Raw genomic sequence first — 15,000 nt, forward strand, 5'->3', positions numbered from 1 at the left:
AATAATAATGATAATAACAATAATAGTAATAATAATAATAATAAATGTAATAATAATAATAAAAATAATAATAGTCTATGTGAGTGTGATGCTGTCTTTTTTAAAACTCTAAAACCAAAAAGCTCCACATGGTTTAATAAATGTTTTAGTTCTGCTCGGTTCTTATTATTCCTCATAACTCATCATGATTTGTTGAACGCTGCAGCATGGCGGGTTGTAATGTATGTTTTTCCAGCTGTGAGGATGAGGGATGGTGGTACTGGAGGCTGGAGGACCCCCCTCACCACCCCCCTCACCAGCGCCCTGTGTGTTCCATACGCCTGGCACCACGCCGGAGCTCGAGGGCTCCTCACTCACACCCCAGGTGAGAAACGTTCATCACATCATGCTTTATTCAGAGCGCATTAAGCATTAAACACGCAGCGCATGAATTAATAATGCGGTCCGACGCTGCTGTGTTAATAGGAGAGCGAGGAGGGTTCGTGTCAGCTCGCTGCGAGAGTGTAGGTACACGCCTGTGGGAACCCCAAACCACTCACGGAGCAGGATCAGAGAACACAGACGACCTCACGTACAAGGACTTCTGTGTTCTGCATGAACGTTTGCATAATGCATCTAATAACGGGAGGGTCACATGACTCCTGATTTTACCTGTAATTAAATAAATATAATTATTGACACGTTTTTCCTCTATAAATAAAGTGTGGCGGCTTTACTTTTCGATGGACGACATGTTTTTTTTTGTGTTTTTTATTGTGTACTGTGACGTCGTGTCCTGTGGTGTGACCTCATGTACTGTGGTGTGACATCATGTCCTGTGGTGTGACATCATGTCCTGTGGTGTGACATCACATACTGTAGTGTGATGTCATGTCCTGCAGTGTGACGTCATGTAATGTGGTGTGACATCACCACTCCAAACTAAATGAAACGTGTTTATTCGGGTTCCTCTGATCCTGGTGTGTGTTGGATTTAAGTCGCTGTGTAACTGAAGTATAAAAGAAAAGAGAGAATTGATGATCAGGATGTGACGGGTTTATAAGACGCTTCCACTCGTGTGAGAGATAAAACATCTCAGAGTAAAGAACAGAATTCAAATAATGAACACCTAATAAATCTTCATTCTAGTTTATATAAAGAGTTCAACCCTGAACAGCTCTCAGATTTAACATCATTATTATTACATCATTATTATTACATCATCATTATTATTACATCATCGTTATTACATCATCATTATTACTGATTCTGTTTATTTTAGTGTCACGTCACACCGCAGGAGAGTTTCTGTTCCTCTCTGTCAGAAAGGAAACCAGATCTGGTCACACCAGCAGTTCAGAACCATTTAGAAGATTTCCAGTCTCACTCCCGACCGAAATGAAGACGGTCAATCAAACCCGGAGCAGTGAATCCCCGACCCGTCTCTCTGCCGGACTCTGATTGGCTGAAAGCGGCGGAGCTTTTATTACACGCAGGGAAACATCGGCGGCTGATGAAAGTTTCATGAGGTCCATTTTCTGTCCTCGACTCTTAACAAAGTCCATTTTTATTCTAAGCAGAGCGAGAGCTGAAGAGACTCGACACATTTCAGCACAGACGCCTGTTTTACAACCTCCAATCAGAAAGAGTTGGGACGGGGGGTTATTGGTTTAAGCCCCACCACCACTAAGGTTCCACTATTGGGCCCTCAGGCTTTCAACACTTAATTACCACTTTGTACAAAATCATCTGATAAATGTTTATAAATGTTAATCACAGACGCTCACTGATGTTGTTGACATGATCAGTCAGTACGTGTTTATGCTGGTGATGTAGTAACAGACATTACTAGTCGATCCTGCAGGTGAACCGTTGTGCCAACAGCTATTAAACTTTGGATTTTCCTAAATGCCACAACGTGTTTCTGTGCCCAGTGTTTGTGGTTTGGCTTCCAGCCCAGCGCAAGCGGTTTCCAAGAATTTATAAATGAATTTTTTTAACACAGTATAGCTATTATAACTAAACATTTTAACATGTTTTAAAGGGGGGAAAATAAATATTAATATTATGTGAATTACTATGCAGCGGTCGCATCAGCTGATGTTTTTCTGATCGTCACACACATTTTAATAGTTATCAAACTCAGTAATGAAGCATCAATTAAAACATCCTGTACCTATTTTAATATGCACTGTGGGTTATTAATGTACAGATGCCCAAACTTTCATTTAAATGAACCATTAAATAAGAGAAAAAACTTATATAGGTGTAAACGACTAATACACACCGCAGACACACCACACATCAATGGAACAAACAGGGAAAATAATATTAAATAAAAACCTTTAAGAAAAACTGAAAAATCAAGAAAATAAAAATGAGAACAAAATTTGAAAATTATATTAAACAAAAACCTTTAATAAAAAAAAGAGAAAATAATATTTAATCAAAACCTTCAAGAAAAAAACAAATTAAGAAAATGATATTAAATAAAAACCTTCAAAAAAATCGAGAAAATTATATTAAATAAAAACCTTCAAAAAATTGAGAAAATTTAATAAAAACAAGAAAATAATAAACAATAATATTAAAATAAAATCTTGGAGAAAAAAAAAAAAAAAAACTTCTAATATTGAATAAAAACCTTTGAGAAAATAATTTTAAATAAAAACCTTCAAGGAAAAAAAAGAAAATAATATTTAATAAAAACCTTTGAGAAAAAAATTGAGAAAATAATATTAAATAAAAAATTGAGAACGTTATCTTCACCAAAAACCTTCAAGAAGAAAAAGAGAAAATAATATTTAATTAAAATCTTAGAGGAAAAGAAATGAGAAATTAAAAAATGATGTTGAATAAAAACCTAAATAAAAACATTTGAGAAAACAACAAAGAAAATTGTATTAAAAACCTTTTTATAGAAATAAAAGTTTTATTTAATAAAAAACCTTTAAGAAAAAAAAACAATCAAGAAAATTATATTAAATAAAAATCTTTAAAAAACAAAAAAATTGAGAAAATTATATTAAATAAGAAGCAAACGTTCGTCTGAATGCAGTAATTAAATCAGAGAGGAAAGGCGCTAACAATCCCTATTTAATTATCGCTGATGCTAATCACTCGATTAATAAAAAACAACAATCGGTTAAACGCATGAATAACAAATCTAATCTACTGAGCTTCACGTCTCACTGTGTGTGTTCACGTGGACTTCGTCTGGGGGGGGGTGAGGGGGGGGGGGGGTAAACAAATACCAAAGCACTTGCAAATATCAAGCAAACGCTCCAAACCGTCACTCAGCTCAAACCACAGCGAGAGCACGAAGAGATTTAACTAACAAACACGCTGAGATTTTAACCTGCAAATCTACAAACAAAAGGTTTGAGGTCTGACGGATCCAGACACGACCTATTCCCAAAATAAACCCACTCTTAATAACAGGAGAATTCAGAGAGACCTGCTGCTCTCAGGGCGCTAAACGTAGAGGAACGTAAACAAGAGGTTCAGTCACAGACCCTCAACACAGACAACTCGTCCCAAACACCAGGGTAAAACATCCAAAAGTCGCCGTACCGGGGCGGTGCCGCTACACCCGCGATATAGAGAGGCAAACTGGACATTATCGCTTCTGATAGTGTGTGTCGTTCTTATATGAGTGACTCAGGTGCAGCAGCGTTGTTGGGAGTTGGGATTGTCAAGGCTGGTAATCAGAATGTTGTTGTGCCCATCCATTCCTGCCTTTCAGGCCTACAACACATCTAAATAATGTTGGGTCGAGGGCAATTCAGGTCTAATAATGAGGTAAAAAAATTAAATAAATAAAAAATTGGGACGGGGAATAAAATCCACAAAAAGCTTTAGAAACTCTGAGGAGCAAAAATGATAAAAAAATCTCCATATTATCAACAAATGTGTAAAAAAAAAAAGTTTAAAAACTGAACAAATAAACCTCAAAACATATTAGAAGAAATTTGCATATTTCTCCATCTACAGTGCATAATAATATTAAGCAATTAAACATTTAACAAATATCATTAAATGATAAATGTAAGAACACCAGCTGTTCTGAACTGTTTTTACCCTGGTGATGTAGTACGTATGTAGGTGTATGCTTGCATTGGTAACAATAAAGCAATAAAGAGGCTAAAGCAATGCTTTTTATGGGATTTGAACCCATGCAGGTATGGAAGAGCAGACAGGTGACTTACCGAACAGATTACTGGAATGACCCTGTTTGGAGACGGGACGCAGCTCGTTAGCTCCCCAGGCGTAACGCTTGTAATTATCCCAGGAGAACTGCATCATCTGAGGAGAAACGGGAACAACATCAGAGCTTCATTTATTTATTTACATTTATATTTATTTAGATTTTACCTACTGTCTGATGACCTGACTTGTATTTTTACCCTGGTGACGCAGTGCAGACAATTATGTATGTTGGTGTTACTGAATTGTTAATCAGAAGGCTGCTGGTTCAGTTCTCACCACTGAAAAGTTTCCACTGTTGGGCCCCTGAGCAAGGCCCTTAACCCTCAAGGGCTTTTATCCAAAGCAACTTACACTTACACTGTTGCTCAGGAGCCCAACAGTGGAAACATTTCAGTGGTGAGAACTGAACCAGCAGCCTTCTGATTCAGTACCTGAATCACTGAGCTACCACGTGCCCCAAATGTAAACATGTAAACAAACGTATAAAAGTTATTTTAATACCAAATTTATAGACATCAAAAGATGAGCATCATAATCCACATCGTTACCACAAAGTCCCTAAATACACTCACTGTCCATTTTATCAGCTCCACTTACCATATAGAAGCACTTTGTAGTTCTACAATTACTGACTGTAGTCCATCTGTTTCTCTGCATGCTTTGTTACCCCCTTTCACCCTGTTCTTCAATGGTGGTCAAGACCACCACAGAGCAGGTATTATTTAGGTGGTGGATGATTCTCAGCGCTGCAGTGACACTGACATGGTGGTGGTGTGTTAGTGTGTGTTGTGCTGGTATGAGTGGATAAGACACAGCAGCGCTGCTGGAGTTTTAAAACACCGCGTCCACTCATCGTCCACTCTATTACACGCTCCTACCTAGTCGGTCCACCTTGTAGATGTAAAGTCAGAGACGATCGCTCATCTATTGCTGCTGTTTCAGTCGGTCATCTTCTAGACCTTCATCAGTGGTCACAGGACGCTGCCCACGGGGCGCTGTCGGCTGGATATTTTTGGTTGGTGGACGATTCTCAGTCCAGCAGTGACAGTGAGGAGTTTAAAAACTCCAGCAGCGCTGCTGTCTGATCCACTCATACCAGCACAACACACACTAACACACCACCACCATGTCGGTGTCACTGCAGTGTTGAGAATCATCCACCACCTAAATAATACCTGCTCTGTGGGGGTCCTGTGGGGGTCCTGACCATTGAAGAACAGCATGAAAGGGGGTAACAAAGCATGTAGAGAAACAGATGGACTACAGTCAGTAATTGTAGAAGTACAAAGCACTTCTATATGGTAAGTGGAGCTGTGTGTGTGTGTGTGTGTGTTACAGCATTGCACCCAGTGGTGGATAAAAATGTAAATAAAATAAATGAAATATAATTACTAGGTTAATTGATTAATAATAAATGTGCTCGCCGCTGCAGTTCTCTTTTCTCCATGTTCTCGTCCTTTAAGCTCCGGCTTGCTGCCGTTCTGACATTTTCTGCTGAAGGAGATTTTCCTTCACCGTCAGTTTCTCGGGCGTTTAATCCTGATAAACGCTGACAAAATGATAACCGAGCGCCCAAAACACTCACACGCTCCTGGAGAAAAGCAGGAGGAGGAGGTTCTGAAGATGTTTCAAGACAGATAAAATAAAAACACATCACTGTGCAGAATCATGAAGATAAAACACTGGTGGTGTTTGTGAAGGTCCTACAGGAGAGGAGATCCACACGCTGCTGGTGGAGCAGAGATCAAGTCCAGAGGAGAAGGTTCTGAGGTCATGGTGCAGGTGTTTTTGGAGGGAACTGACACTAGACCAGACCGGGGTGGGGCTGGCACATTGGGATGAGTAAAAAACAACCTGGTGCCAACAGAGGTGCCAGCAGCACCGTGAGAAAGAAACAGTGATTAAACAAGGTGCAGGAGAGCGCCAGGTAGGAGGAACTGGAAGGTCAATCATCTGCACCTAAATGGCATGGCAGAAGGGCATGATCCTGTAACCCGTACCCTCCTGCTCATCTCCATGGCAGGTTATGGTCAGTGATACTGTGGTAAAGCATCTACAAATATCTCGATGTTATTTCAGATCGCTCCCAGCACTGTAATGACACTCTAGTGTGTTGTACTGGTGTACCAGGTACAGCAACAACACTACTGCACCTGCTGCACTCATACATACACAGAACAGCACACACTACAATTATAATACTGTGTTTGTGTCATGTTCCACCGTCCCAAATATCTCGACGTACGAGGGTAACTATAATCTACAGTCAGTACTTGTATACCCACATAGTTGTCTGGTACTGACAGGGTTGCCTAATAAAAGGATTTAGGACAACAAAGTCAAGCTCGTGAAGCCTGCTCGGAACGGGCTCCAGATGAAGCCCCGCGTCTGCTGGAATTGGAAACGAACCCAGTTTGCCGGATGCACAAACAAAAACGCAGTGGAAAAATAAGGGCGTGGTCAAAATAACAGAAATGTGGATCCAAATGAGGAGCCAACAGCAAAAAGACTGGACCGGAACGAGCCCGGCAATTTGGGATGGGAAAAAACAAGAGGTGCCAACAGAAGCGATTAAACAAGGTGCAGGAGAGCGCCAGGTAAGAGGAACCAGGAGGTCAATCATCTGCACCTAATTGGCATGGCAGAAGGGCATGATCCTGTAACTCATGCCCTCCTGCTCATCTCCATGGCAAGTTATGGTCAGTGATACTGTGGTAAAGCATCTACAAATTTCCAGTGGTGTATAGTAATGTAGTAATAATACTTCGTTACAGTACTTAAGTAGTTTTTTGAAGTATTTGTACTTTACTGGAGTATAAAAATTTTCAGCAACTTTCACTTTTACTCCACTACATTTTCTAAAGAAATTGTGTACTTTTACTCCGTTACATTCGCTGTATGTAAATTGGTTACTCGTTACTACAGAATGAAGGTAAATGATGTGAGATGTGTGACGGACTGCACGCTGGTTTGGCGAATCTGCGCTTGTGAGTTAGACGGTGGTTAAACACATTAATGCGCATGTGCAAACGTTCTCTAAACGCTATCGGAGTTTTCTAAAAGTGTGTCGTTCAACCAAAGACACGCAAATATGGAGATTTCAGAAGCTCCAACACACTGATGTAAGTTAACAATGATTAACAAAGTAAAGCTGCAGCATCAGCGGTGTTTTAATATTATTAGCATTAACATTGTTCAGATATCTACCTACCATTTTTATCGATTACATTCGAACCACAAATAAAATGTTTCACTAAATTTGTTTGGAATTCATTGACTGCAAAACTCATGAAGACACGTCCATTATTTTTAAAAACTCACCTGCGGACAAATATTTCCTCAGATAATTTCTGTATTAGAGCAGTAGAGGAGAGATTCATGGTGCTGAGGAACATGCAGCACGTCTTTAACCCTTTAATCATCTCAACAAGAACTCAACTTATCCAACTTATTATTCATGATTTTTCAGCTGTTGGCTTCAAGTTAGAAATGGTGTTTTATTAAAGTAAGAATATTAATATGTTTTTAGTTTAACACATGCCATTCAGTGAGTAGATACAGCCCAAAGAATATTATTTAAATACAGCTTATTTTACTCAAATATTTTGATTTAAATAAACTCTCTTGAGTTTTGCTTTAAATTAATTATGCCAAAATTATTTTTTTGTTATTGAAATATACTACTCAAATAAAAAAATGGGTCAGTATAGAAAATGCAAATAAAATAGATGCATCTTACATTTACATCGACTCACATTCTAAAAACGTTGGAACAGGAACATTTAGGGCTCGTAATAAGTTAAAAAAACAACTAAATAATGTCATGATTTCAAACAGGTGATGTCAACAGTTGATTATAATCATGAATTGGCACAAATCATGTTCAGATGAAAGGAAGAAAACAGGTTAATTGTTAAGGTGGTTTACAGGCTTAAAGGAACAATCTTTATATTTAAAATGACCGCTTCCATTTATACTAACAGCATTTACTTTTACTTCTACTTTTAATACTTAAGTACATTTAATATCAAATTACTTTTGATACTTAAGTACATTAAACATCAGATCCTTTTAGACTTTTACTCAAGTAATATTCTAAAAGGTGACTTTTACTTCTATCAAAAAAAATTTCTGGTAAGATACTTGTACTTTTACTCAAGTCTGGCCTTCCGGTACTTTATACACCACTGCAAATTTCTCTTGCCTAACAAATACCATAAAACAGTTTAAAATTTGGGATTGGAGCTTTTCACCTCACAGAACTTCGGTTTGGAACCTGCTGCATCATTTACTTTCAATTTGTGGAGATAAGCCTTCCAGCGCTCTCTGTAAAGCTCTCCACCGTCTGAACCTACGTGAAGTCGTTTGCAGCACAGCGAGGAATCCAAACACCGACCGAGCCGCCGCCCGACCGGCTCCGGCGAAATTAAATCACGTTATCGACTGCTGGTTCTACTCGGAGCGCGGCCCTAAAGAGAGAGCTCGCCCGCCCGCCCGCCCGCCGCGCCCGCCTCTGCTTTTAAACAACTCCATCTAACTCCGACCACGCCGACGAACCCGAGAGCCGAAAACGAGGTCAGAAATCGACCTGAGGGGAGGAGCGTTCCCCGCGGGGATCCGCCAGAGATCCAGTCTAGACGCTCTATTACAGAGAGAGATCTGAAACACCGGGAGAACGGTCCTGATGCTGAGTGATGCTTATTTAAAGAAGCGAGACAGGCTGGTACACGGGGGTCAGAGCAATCTGCATTCAGCACAGAAATCAAGCCACCAAGGTCACCTGGAAAAACACGGGAGGAGCCGCGCCCGCCTCGAGACTCGCCCGGAGCGTTTCAGCGCTGCGATGTAATTGCTTCAGTGCTGAGAATTTAAATTCCAGCGATTCTCCGGGAAGCCCAGAAGGAATCTCATCTCCGGAAGCATCTGTTGCCCGTGTGCGGCGTGCCAGCGGGGTGATCGGCATCTTCCGGGCATCAGGAGGCACAGACGATGTCAGGCATTGACAAGGTTATGACCCAGGTGTCATTACCGTAGCAGAAATGCACCGTGGGTCAGGCGAGGCCGAGAGACAGACGTTCAGCCGCCACGTAAACACGACCCGAGAGGAACCGAGAGGAGCTGACAGGAGCCGAGAGGAATTTATAGGAGCCGAGAGGAACTGAGAAGAGCCGGGAGGAGCCGAGAGGAACCGAGAGGAGCAGATAGGAGCCGAGAGGAACCAAGGAGAATTTATAGGAGCCGAGAGGAACTGAGAAGAGCCGGGAGGAGCCGAGAGGAACCGAGAGGAATTTATAGGAGCCAAGAGGAGCTGAGAAGAGCTGGGAGGAGCCGAGAGGAGCCGGCAGAAACCAAGAGGAACCGAGAGGAGTCCGAAAGGAACCGAGAGGAGCCGAGAGGAGTCGGGAGAAGCCCAGATGAGCCGAGAGGAACCGAGAGTAGCTGAGAGAAGCCGGGAGGAACCAACAGGAGCCGAGACGACTCAAGAGGAGCCAAGAGGAACCAAGAGGAACTAGGAGGAACCAAAAGAAGCCAAGAGGAACCGAGAGAAATCGAGAGGAGCCGGGAGGAGACGAGAGGAACCGGGAGGAGCTGTGGGAGCCGAGAGCAGCCGATGGGAGCTGAGAGGAACTTGGAGGAGCCGGATGGAGCCAGGAGGAGCTGAGAGTAGTCAAGAGGAACCGAGAGGAACCGGGAGTACTGAAGAGGAGCTGAAAGGAACCGAGAGGAACCGAGAGGAATCAAGAAGATTCGGAAGGAACTGAGAGGAACCGAGGGCGCTCTGGGGCCGATGGACTTTTGACAAGCAAGGCTAGATGAAAGAGCTCGCGAGCCCCCCCCGTTCATCATGTCCTCCCCCCCAGGCGTCCGCGGGCTGCTTACACATGCCATCTGACATTCGGCTGTGTGGAACCACAAAGAGATGGGACGCTCTCCTCAGGGATAAAAGGACACGGAGCGTCCGTCTGTTCCCGCAATGTCAAGTGACAGCAGGGTTATAAAAGCAATTTCCAGGCCTGTATAAATAACCGGGGGGGGCTGTGTGTGGGGAAGGGGGGGGGGGGGGGGGGGTGGAATAATAATAATAACACAGGGTGTACAGAGCCAGCATCAGGGTTCAGGATCAAAGCCCAAACGTTGATGGAATGTTGCAGTTCCAGGTGAGTTGGTACCAGGTGAGGGAATCATGATCAAGTATAAAAGGATCCACCAAAGGATCAGTCTGTACAAGCAATGATGGGGCGTGGCTCACCACCGTGTTCCAAACTTCATCAGAGAATCAATCAGTTCGGGCTTGTAAAGCCTGCTCAAAACAGGTGCCAGGTGAAGCCCCACACCTGCAGAAATTGGAAACAAACCCAGTTTGCCAGAGGTGCCAACAAAGGTGCCAACAGAGGTGCCAGCAGCAACGTGAGGAAGAAACGGTGAGTAAACAAGGTGCAGGAGAGCGCCAGGTAGGACGAACCGGAAAGTCAATCACCTGTACCTAAATGGCATGGCAGAAGGGCATGATCCTGTAACTCGTGCCCTCCTGCTCATCTCCATGGCAGGTTATGGTCAGTGATATTGTGGTAAAGCATCTACCACAAAGATGAACCTAAACCACTCTTTTATTTTCTTCATTTTGGGACATGATGCATGATGCAAGGACCACCTCCTTGTTTCTACACTCACTGTCCATGTTATCAGCTCCACTTACCATATAGAAGCACTTTGTAATTCTACAATTACTGACTGTAGTCCATCTGTTTCTCTACATGCTTTGTTACCCCCTTTCATGCTGTTCTTCAATGGTCAGGACCCCCACAGGACCCCCACAGAGCAGGTATTATTTAGGTGGTGGATCATTCTCAGCACTGCAGTGACTCTGACATGGTGGTGGTGTGTTAGTGTGTGTTGTGCTGGTATGAGTGGATCAGACACAGCAGCGCTGCTGGAGTTTTTAAACACCTCACTGTCACTGCTGGATTGAGAATAGTCCACCAACCAAAAATATCCAGCCGACAGCGCCCCGTGGGCAGCATCCTGTGAGCACTGATGAAGGTCTAGAAGATGACCGACTCAAACAGCAGCAATAGATGAGCGATCGTCTCTGACTTTACATCTACAAGGTGGAGCGACTAGGTAGGAGTGTCTAATAGAGTGGACAGTGAGTGGACACGGTGTTTAAAAACTCCAGCACAACACACACTAACACACCACCACCATGTCAGTGTCACTGCAGTGCTGAGAATCATCCACCACCTAAATAATACCTGCTCTGTGGGGGTCCTGTGGGGGTCCTGACCATTGAAGAACAGGGTGAAAGGAGCTAACAAAGCATGTAGAGAAACAGATGGACTACAGTCAGTAATTGTAGAACTACAAAGTGCTTCTATATGGTAAGTGGAGCAGATCAAATGGACAGTGAGTGTAGAAACAAGAAGGTGGTTTTAATGTTATGGCTGATCAGTGTATTTACTCACTGCACCTCAAAAATCAATCGGACGTCTTCTCCTCTGGTGGTTATGGGTTAACTGGTCAATCATTGACATCCCTATAATGCGCCGGTGCTCTTCTGACCCGACCAAAGTCCAGTCAGAACATGTTTAATATTTATGCCTGAACGTTCCATTGTGTGGGTGGAACACAGACTCTCTCTCATGTTGTGTTAGCTCAGTGTTTAAGGTTAAGTCTATTGATCGAAAGGTCGCTGGTTCAAGCCCTACCGCTGCCAGGTCGGCACTGTTGGACCCCTGAGCACGGCCTTTAACCCTCAATTCTATTATTGTAAGTCATTCTGGGTTTAAAAAGAGATGTAAATGTAAATATTCAAGCATTCATTCATTCATTCAGTGTCTGTTTTACCACCACTTTATCCTGGTCAAGGTCGCAGTGGGTGCAATTCACTGAGCAAAAGATCGACAGTCCATCACAGTGCATAAAGCTTCATTAATATTAATAATTAATAATGAACTGCTTACTAAATCAAGCCACTCTACTCACTCACTCACTCACTTACTGTGAGGAAGAAACGGTGAGTAAACAAGGTGCAGGAGAGCGCCAGGTAGGAGGAACCGGAAGGTCAATTACCTGTACCTAATTGGCATGGCAGAAGGGCATGATCCTGTAACTCATGCCCTTCTGCTCATCTCCATGGCAGGTTATGGTCAGTGATACTGTGGTAAAGCATCTACCACAAAGATGAACCTAAACCACTCCGACCAGGACTAGTTTATTATTCTGAGTGTAGATTTTAAACAAAGTCAACACTTATTAAAAACATCAAACAAATAACATCGACGTCATCGACAGATTAAAGCAGGGACAGTTCAGGCATTTTTGGTACACGGAGGGAGACGTTAGCTGGCGTGAGGCTAACTGTGTTAGCTCAGTAAGCTAAAACTGCGGTGGCGTAATTGTAGAGCGTGTAAATAATCTGATTATGAGCTCCAGGTCTGATCAGGGAGGTATTAGGGAAGCAGGGCGGGTATTTATTTTACGTATGGTCGTCTACAGTGGTGAAATCAGAACCGTAAAGCGCTTGTAGACTCCCTCTCTCTCACCGTCAGCATCCTTTATGTTCTCGTTTCCGTTTGCTGTGCAGGAGGGAACCGGCGAGGACGTACGGACGTTCAGAGCGGATGAACGGACCCGTGATAGAGAATAAATGCGGGCAGCAGGGACGAGGTCGGCGTGATGAGAAACAATAACGTTCAGGCCGGACGCAGAACGAGGGAGTGAAGCGTCTCCTTCACATGAGGGTTCGAACCACGTGGAATAAAACACGACTTACAGAAGGGAAACTTTAACCACAGGATGTGGTGGCACTGCAGAGCCCTCGACTCCACCCAGGGTGCTTTTACACACTTCCGTCTGAGCCCTGCATGAACAACGAATGTTTTATCAGGTTCTTTAAGCCAGCAGTGGAACGTCGTTAGTGTAGGGTTATCGGTAAAGGCGCAATATGAGGCGCCCTAGCGATCATACGGCAATTTAGTTAGTGTAAGAGACGTTTCTGTGCTGACAGTGTGTGATGTGTGGTTACGTATTGAGGCATTTTGTCCCTTTGTGGATCCATAACAAAAGTAAAAGTGTGTTTCTCTACACACGTGATCGTCTCTGTGCTGCACCTCAAAAGAACAAAGCAGTGAACCCTAATTATCAAGAATGAACAAGCTTTTACATTGCAGGGCCCTAGAGTGCGACCAATTTGGTGGCACATGCGACCTAATTTCTCAGTGGTGCGACTGAAAAAAATCTGAGGTGGCACCGGTGCGACCAGCCGTTCGAGGGGGAAAAAAAGTCTCTGTGACTCTGAACGTCTCCGGTGCAACAACAGACACATGTTAGATCCATATCTAATCATATCTAATCATATCTAATCATATCTAATCATATCTAATCATATCTAATCATATCTATATGTCTAACCAATCAGAGATAGTGAAGGGCAGGACCAGCGTCTTCAACGGTGCGCGTTACACAGCGAAAGTTAAGAGTAGTGATATCATGGTGGAGCGTGTAGATTATGTGTTGAGCATATGTGCTGCTGTTACAGATGTTGGTTTTTATGTAAAAACATCAAACACATATCGGTGATGAGAAGACGTGACGTGTTCGTCTCAGTTGTTGTTTTCTTTAGTTCACTGACGTGAGAAGAGTTTTGCGCTTCGCTTTCACCGCGACTCTCGACGTAAATAACCGATTTGCTCAGCGCTCGACTCGAGAGATAAAACATCATTAAAGTTCCATTATACAAACATCTGTGTGAAATAACCATCAAACCCAGTCTAACAGCTCCACATGTATCTGTGTTTAACTGGATTTACTTCACCTGTGGTGTTTATATTTCATGTTAAACGTTGTTCGTTCTGTCCGGGTCACTGTTACCACGTCATATCACACAGTTCATCTTTTTTAAGGAACTTTTAAAATATCAGCAGCAAACTGACTTAAAGTGTAATAATGTCATGTCATGTAGCCTATGTCAATAATATGCGTCTCGTTACTGCATTAATTATATATAATATTCTTATCATTAAATGAGATGTTCAGTTTGAAGCCCTTAAAACACTTGCACTGTTCATTTAGATTTTCTTTTTATTTCATTTATCCTGAGTTTAAATTTTAGCTCAGTGAAGCACCAACACTTTTTCAGTAAGTTACCTTTCTTGTAGAATCGTGCTTCAAATAAAGAACTTTATGTTGACCAGATTGTTAGTTAATCATTTACAAGGCAATATTGCCTATATGGACAGCGAAAAAAAAAAAAAAAGTGAACCTGTAAAACTGAGGTGTTGAACGCGATGCGGTCGAAAATTTGGGTGCACCTAACTTTTGTGCTGGTGCACCTAAGAAAAAAAGTTAGGCGCACCAGTGCAACCAGTGCAAAAAGTTAGTCTAGAGCCCTGCATTCACATAAACACTCACTCACTTTCTCAACTACTTATCCTGATCAGGGTCACGGGGGGTGCTGGAGCCTATCCCAGCTCTAAATGGGCACTCAGAAACACCCTGGACAGGACGTCAGTCCATCTCATGGCACACACACTCATACAAAGAGACACACACACACTTATACACAAAGAGAGACACACACACACTTATACACAAAGGAACGAACCCAGGACCTTCTTGCTGTGAGGTGACAGTGCTGCCCACCAAGCCTCTGTGCCACCAACTGGCAGTCATGGACGCCCAAACCCCAAACAAGCACCACGAGCAGAACTACTTCAGTATCTAGAACAGAGATGCAGTTCAATTCCGATCACCGGCAGTTTGTCACTGTCGGGCCCTTGAGCAAGGCCCCTAAGCCTCAATTCATGCATGGTA

The 15,000-nt window shown here is 42.8% G+C and overlaps 1 protein-coding gene across 1 annotated transcript in view; it reads right to left on the reverse strand.

Annotated features, from left to right (window-relative positions):
* man1a1 (mannosidase, alpha, class 1A, member 1) overlaps positions 1–15,000 on the reverse strand; it is a 100,672-nt gene that overhangs the window by 62,720 nt on the left and 22,952 nt on the right. Inside the window, exon 2 of the mRNA XM_063002436.1 lies at positions 4,188–4,284. Within this exon, the coding sequence (XP_062858506.1) occupies positions 4,188–4,284 (97 nt within the window). The remainder of the gene's footprint in view (positions 1–4,187; positions 4,285–15,000) is intronic.

The sequence above is a fragment of the Trichomycterus rosablanca genome, chromosome 9 (assembly GCF_030014385.1).
Source record: "Trichomycterus rosablanca isolate fTriRos1 chromosome 9, fTriRos1.hap1, whole genome shotgun sequence".
Taxonomy (NCBI): domain Eukaryota; kingdom Metazoa; phylum Chordata; class Actinopteri; order Siluriformes; family Trichomycteridae; genus Trichomycterus; species Trichomycterus rosablanca.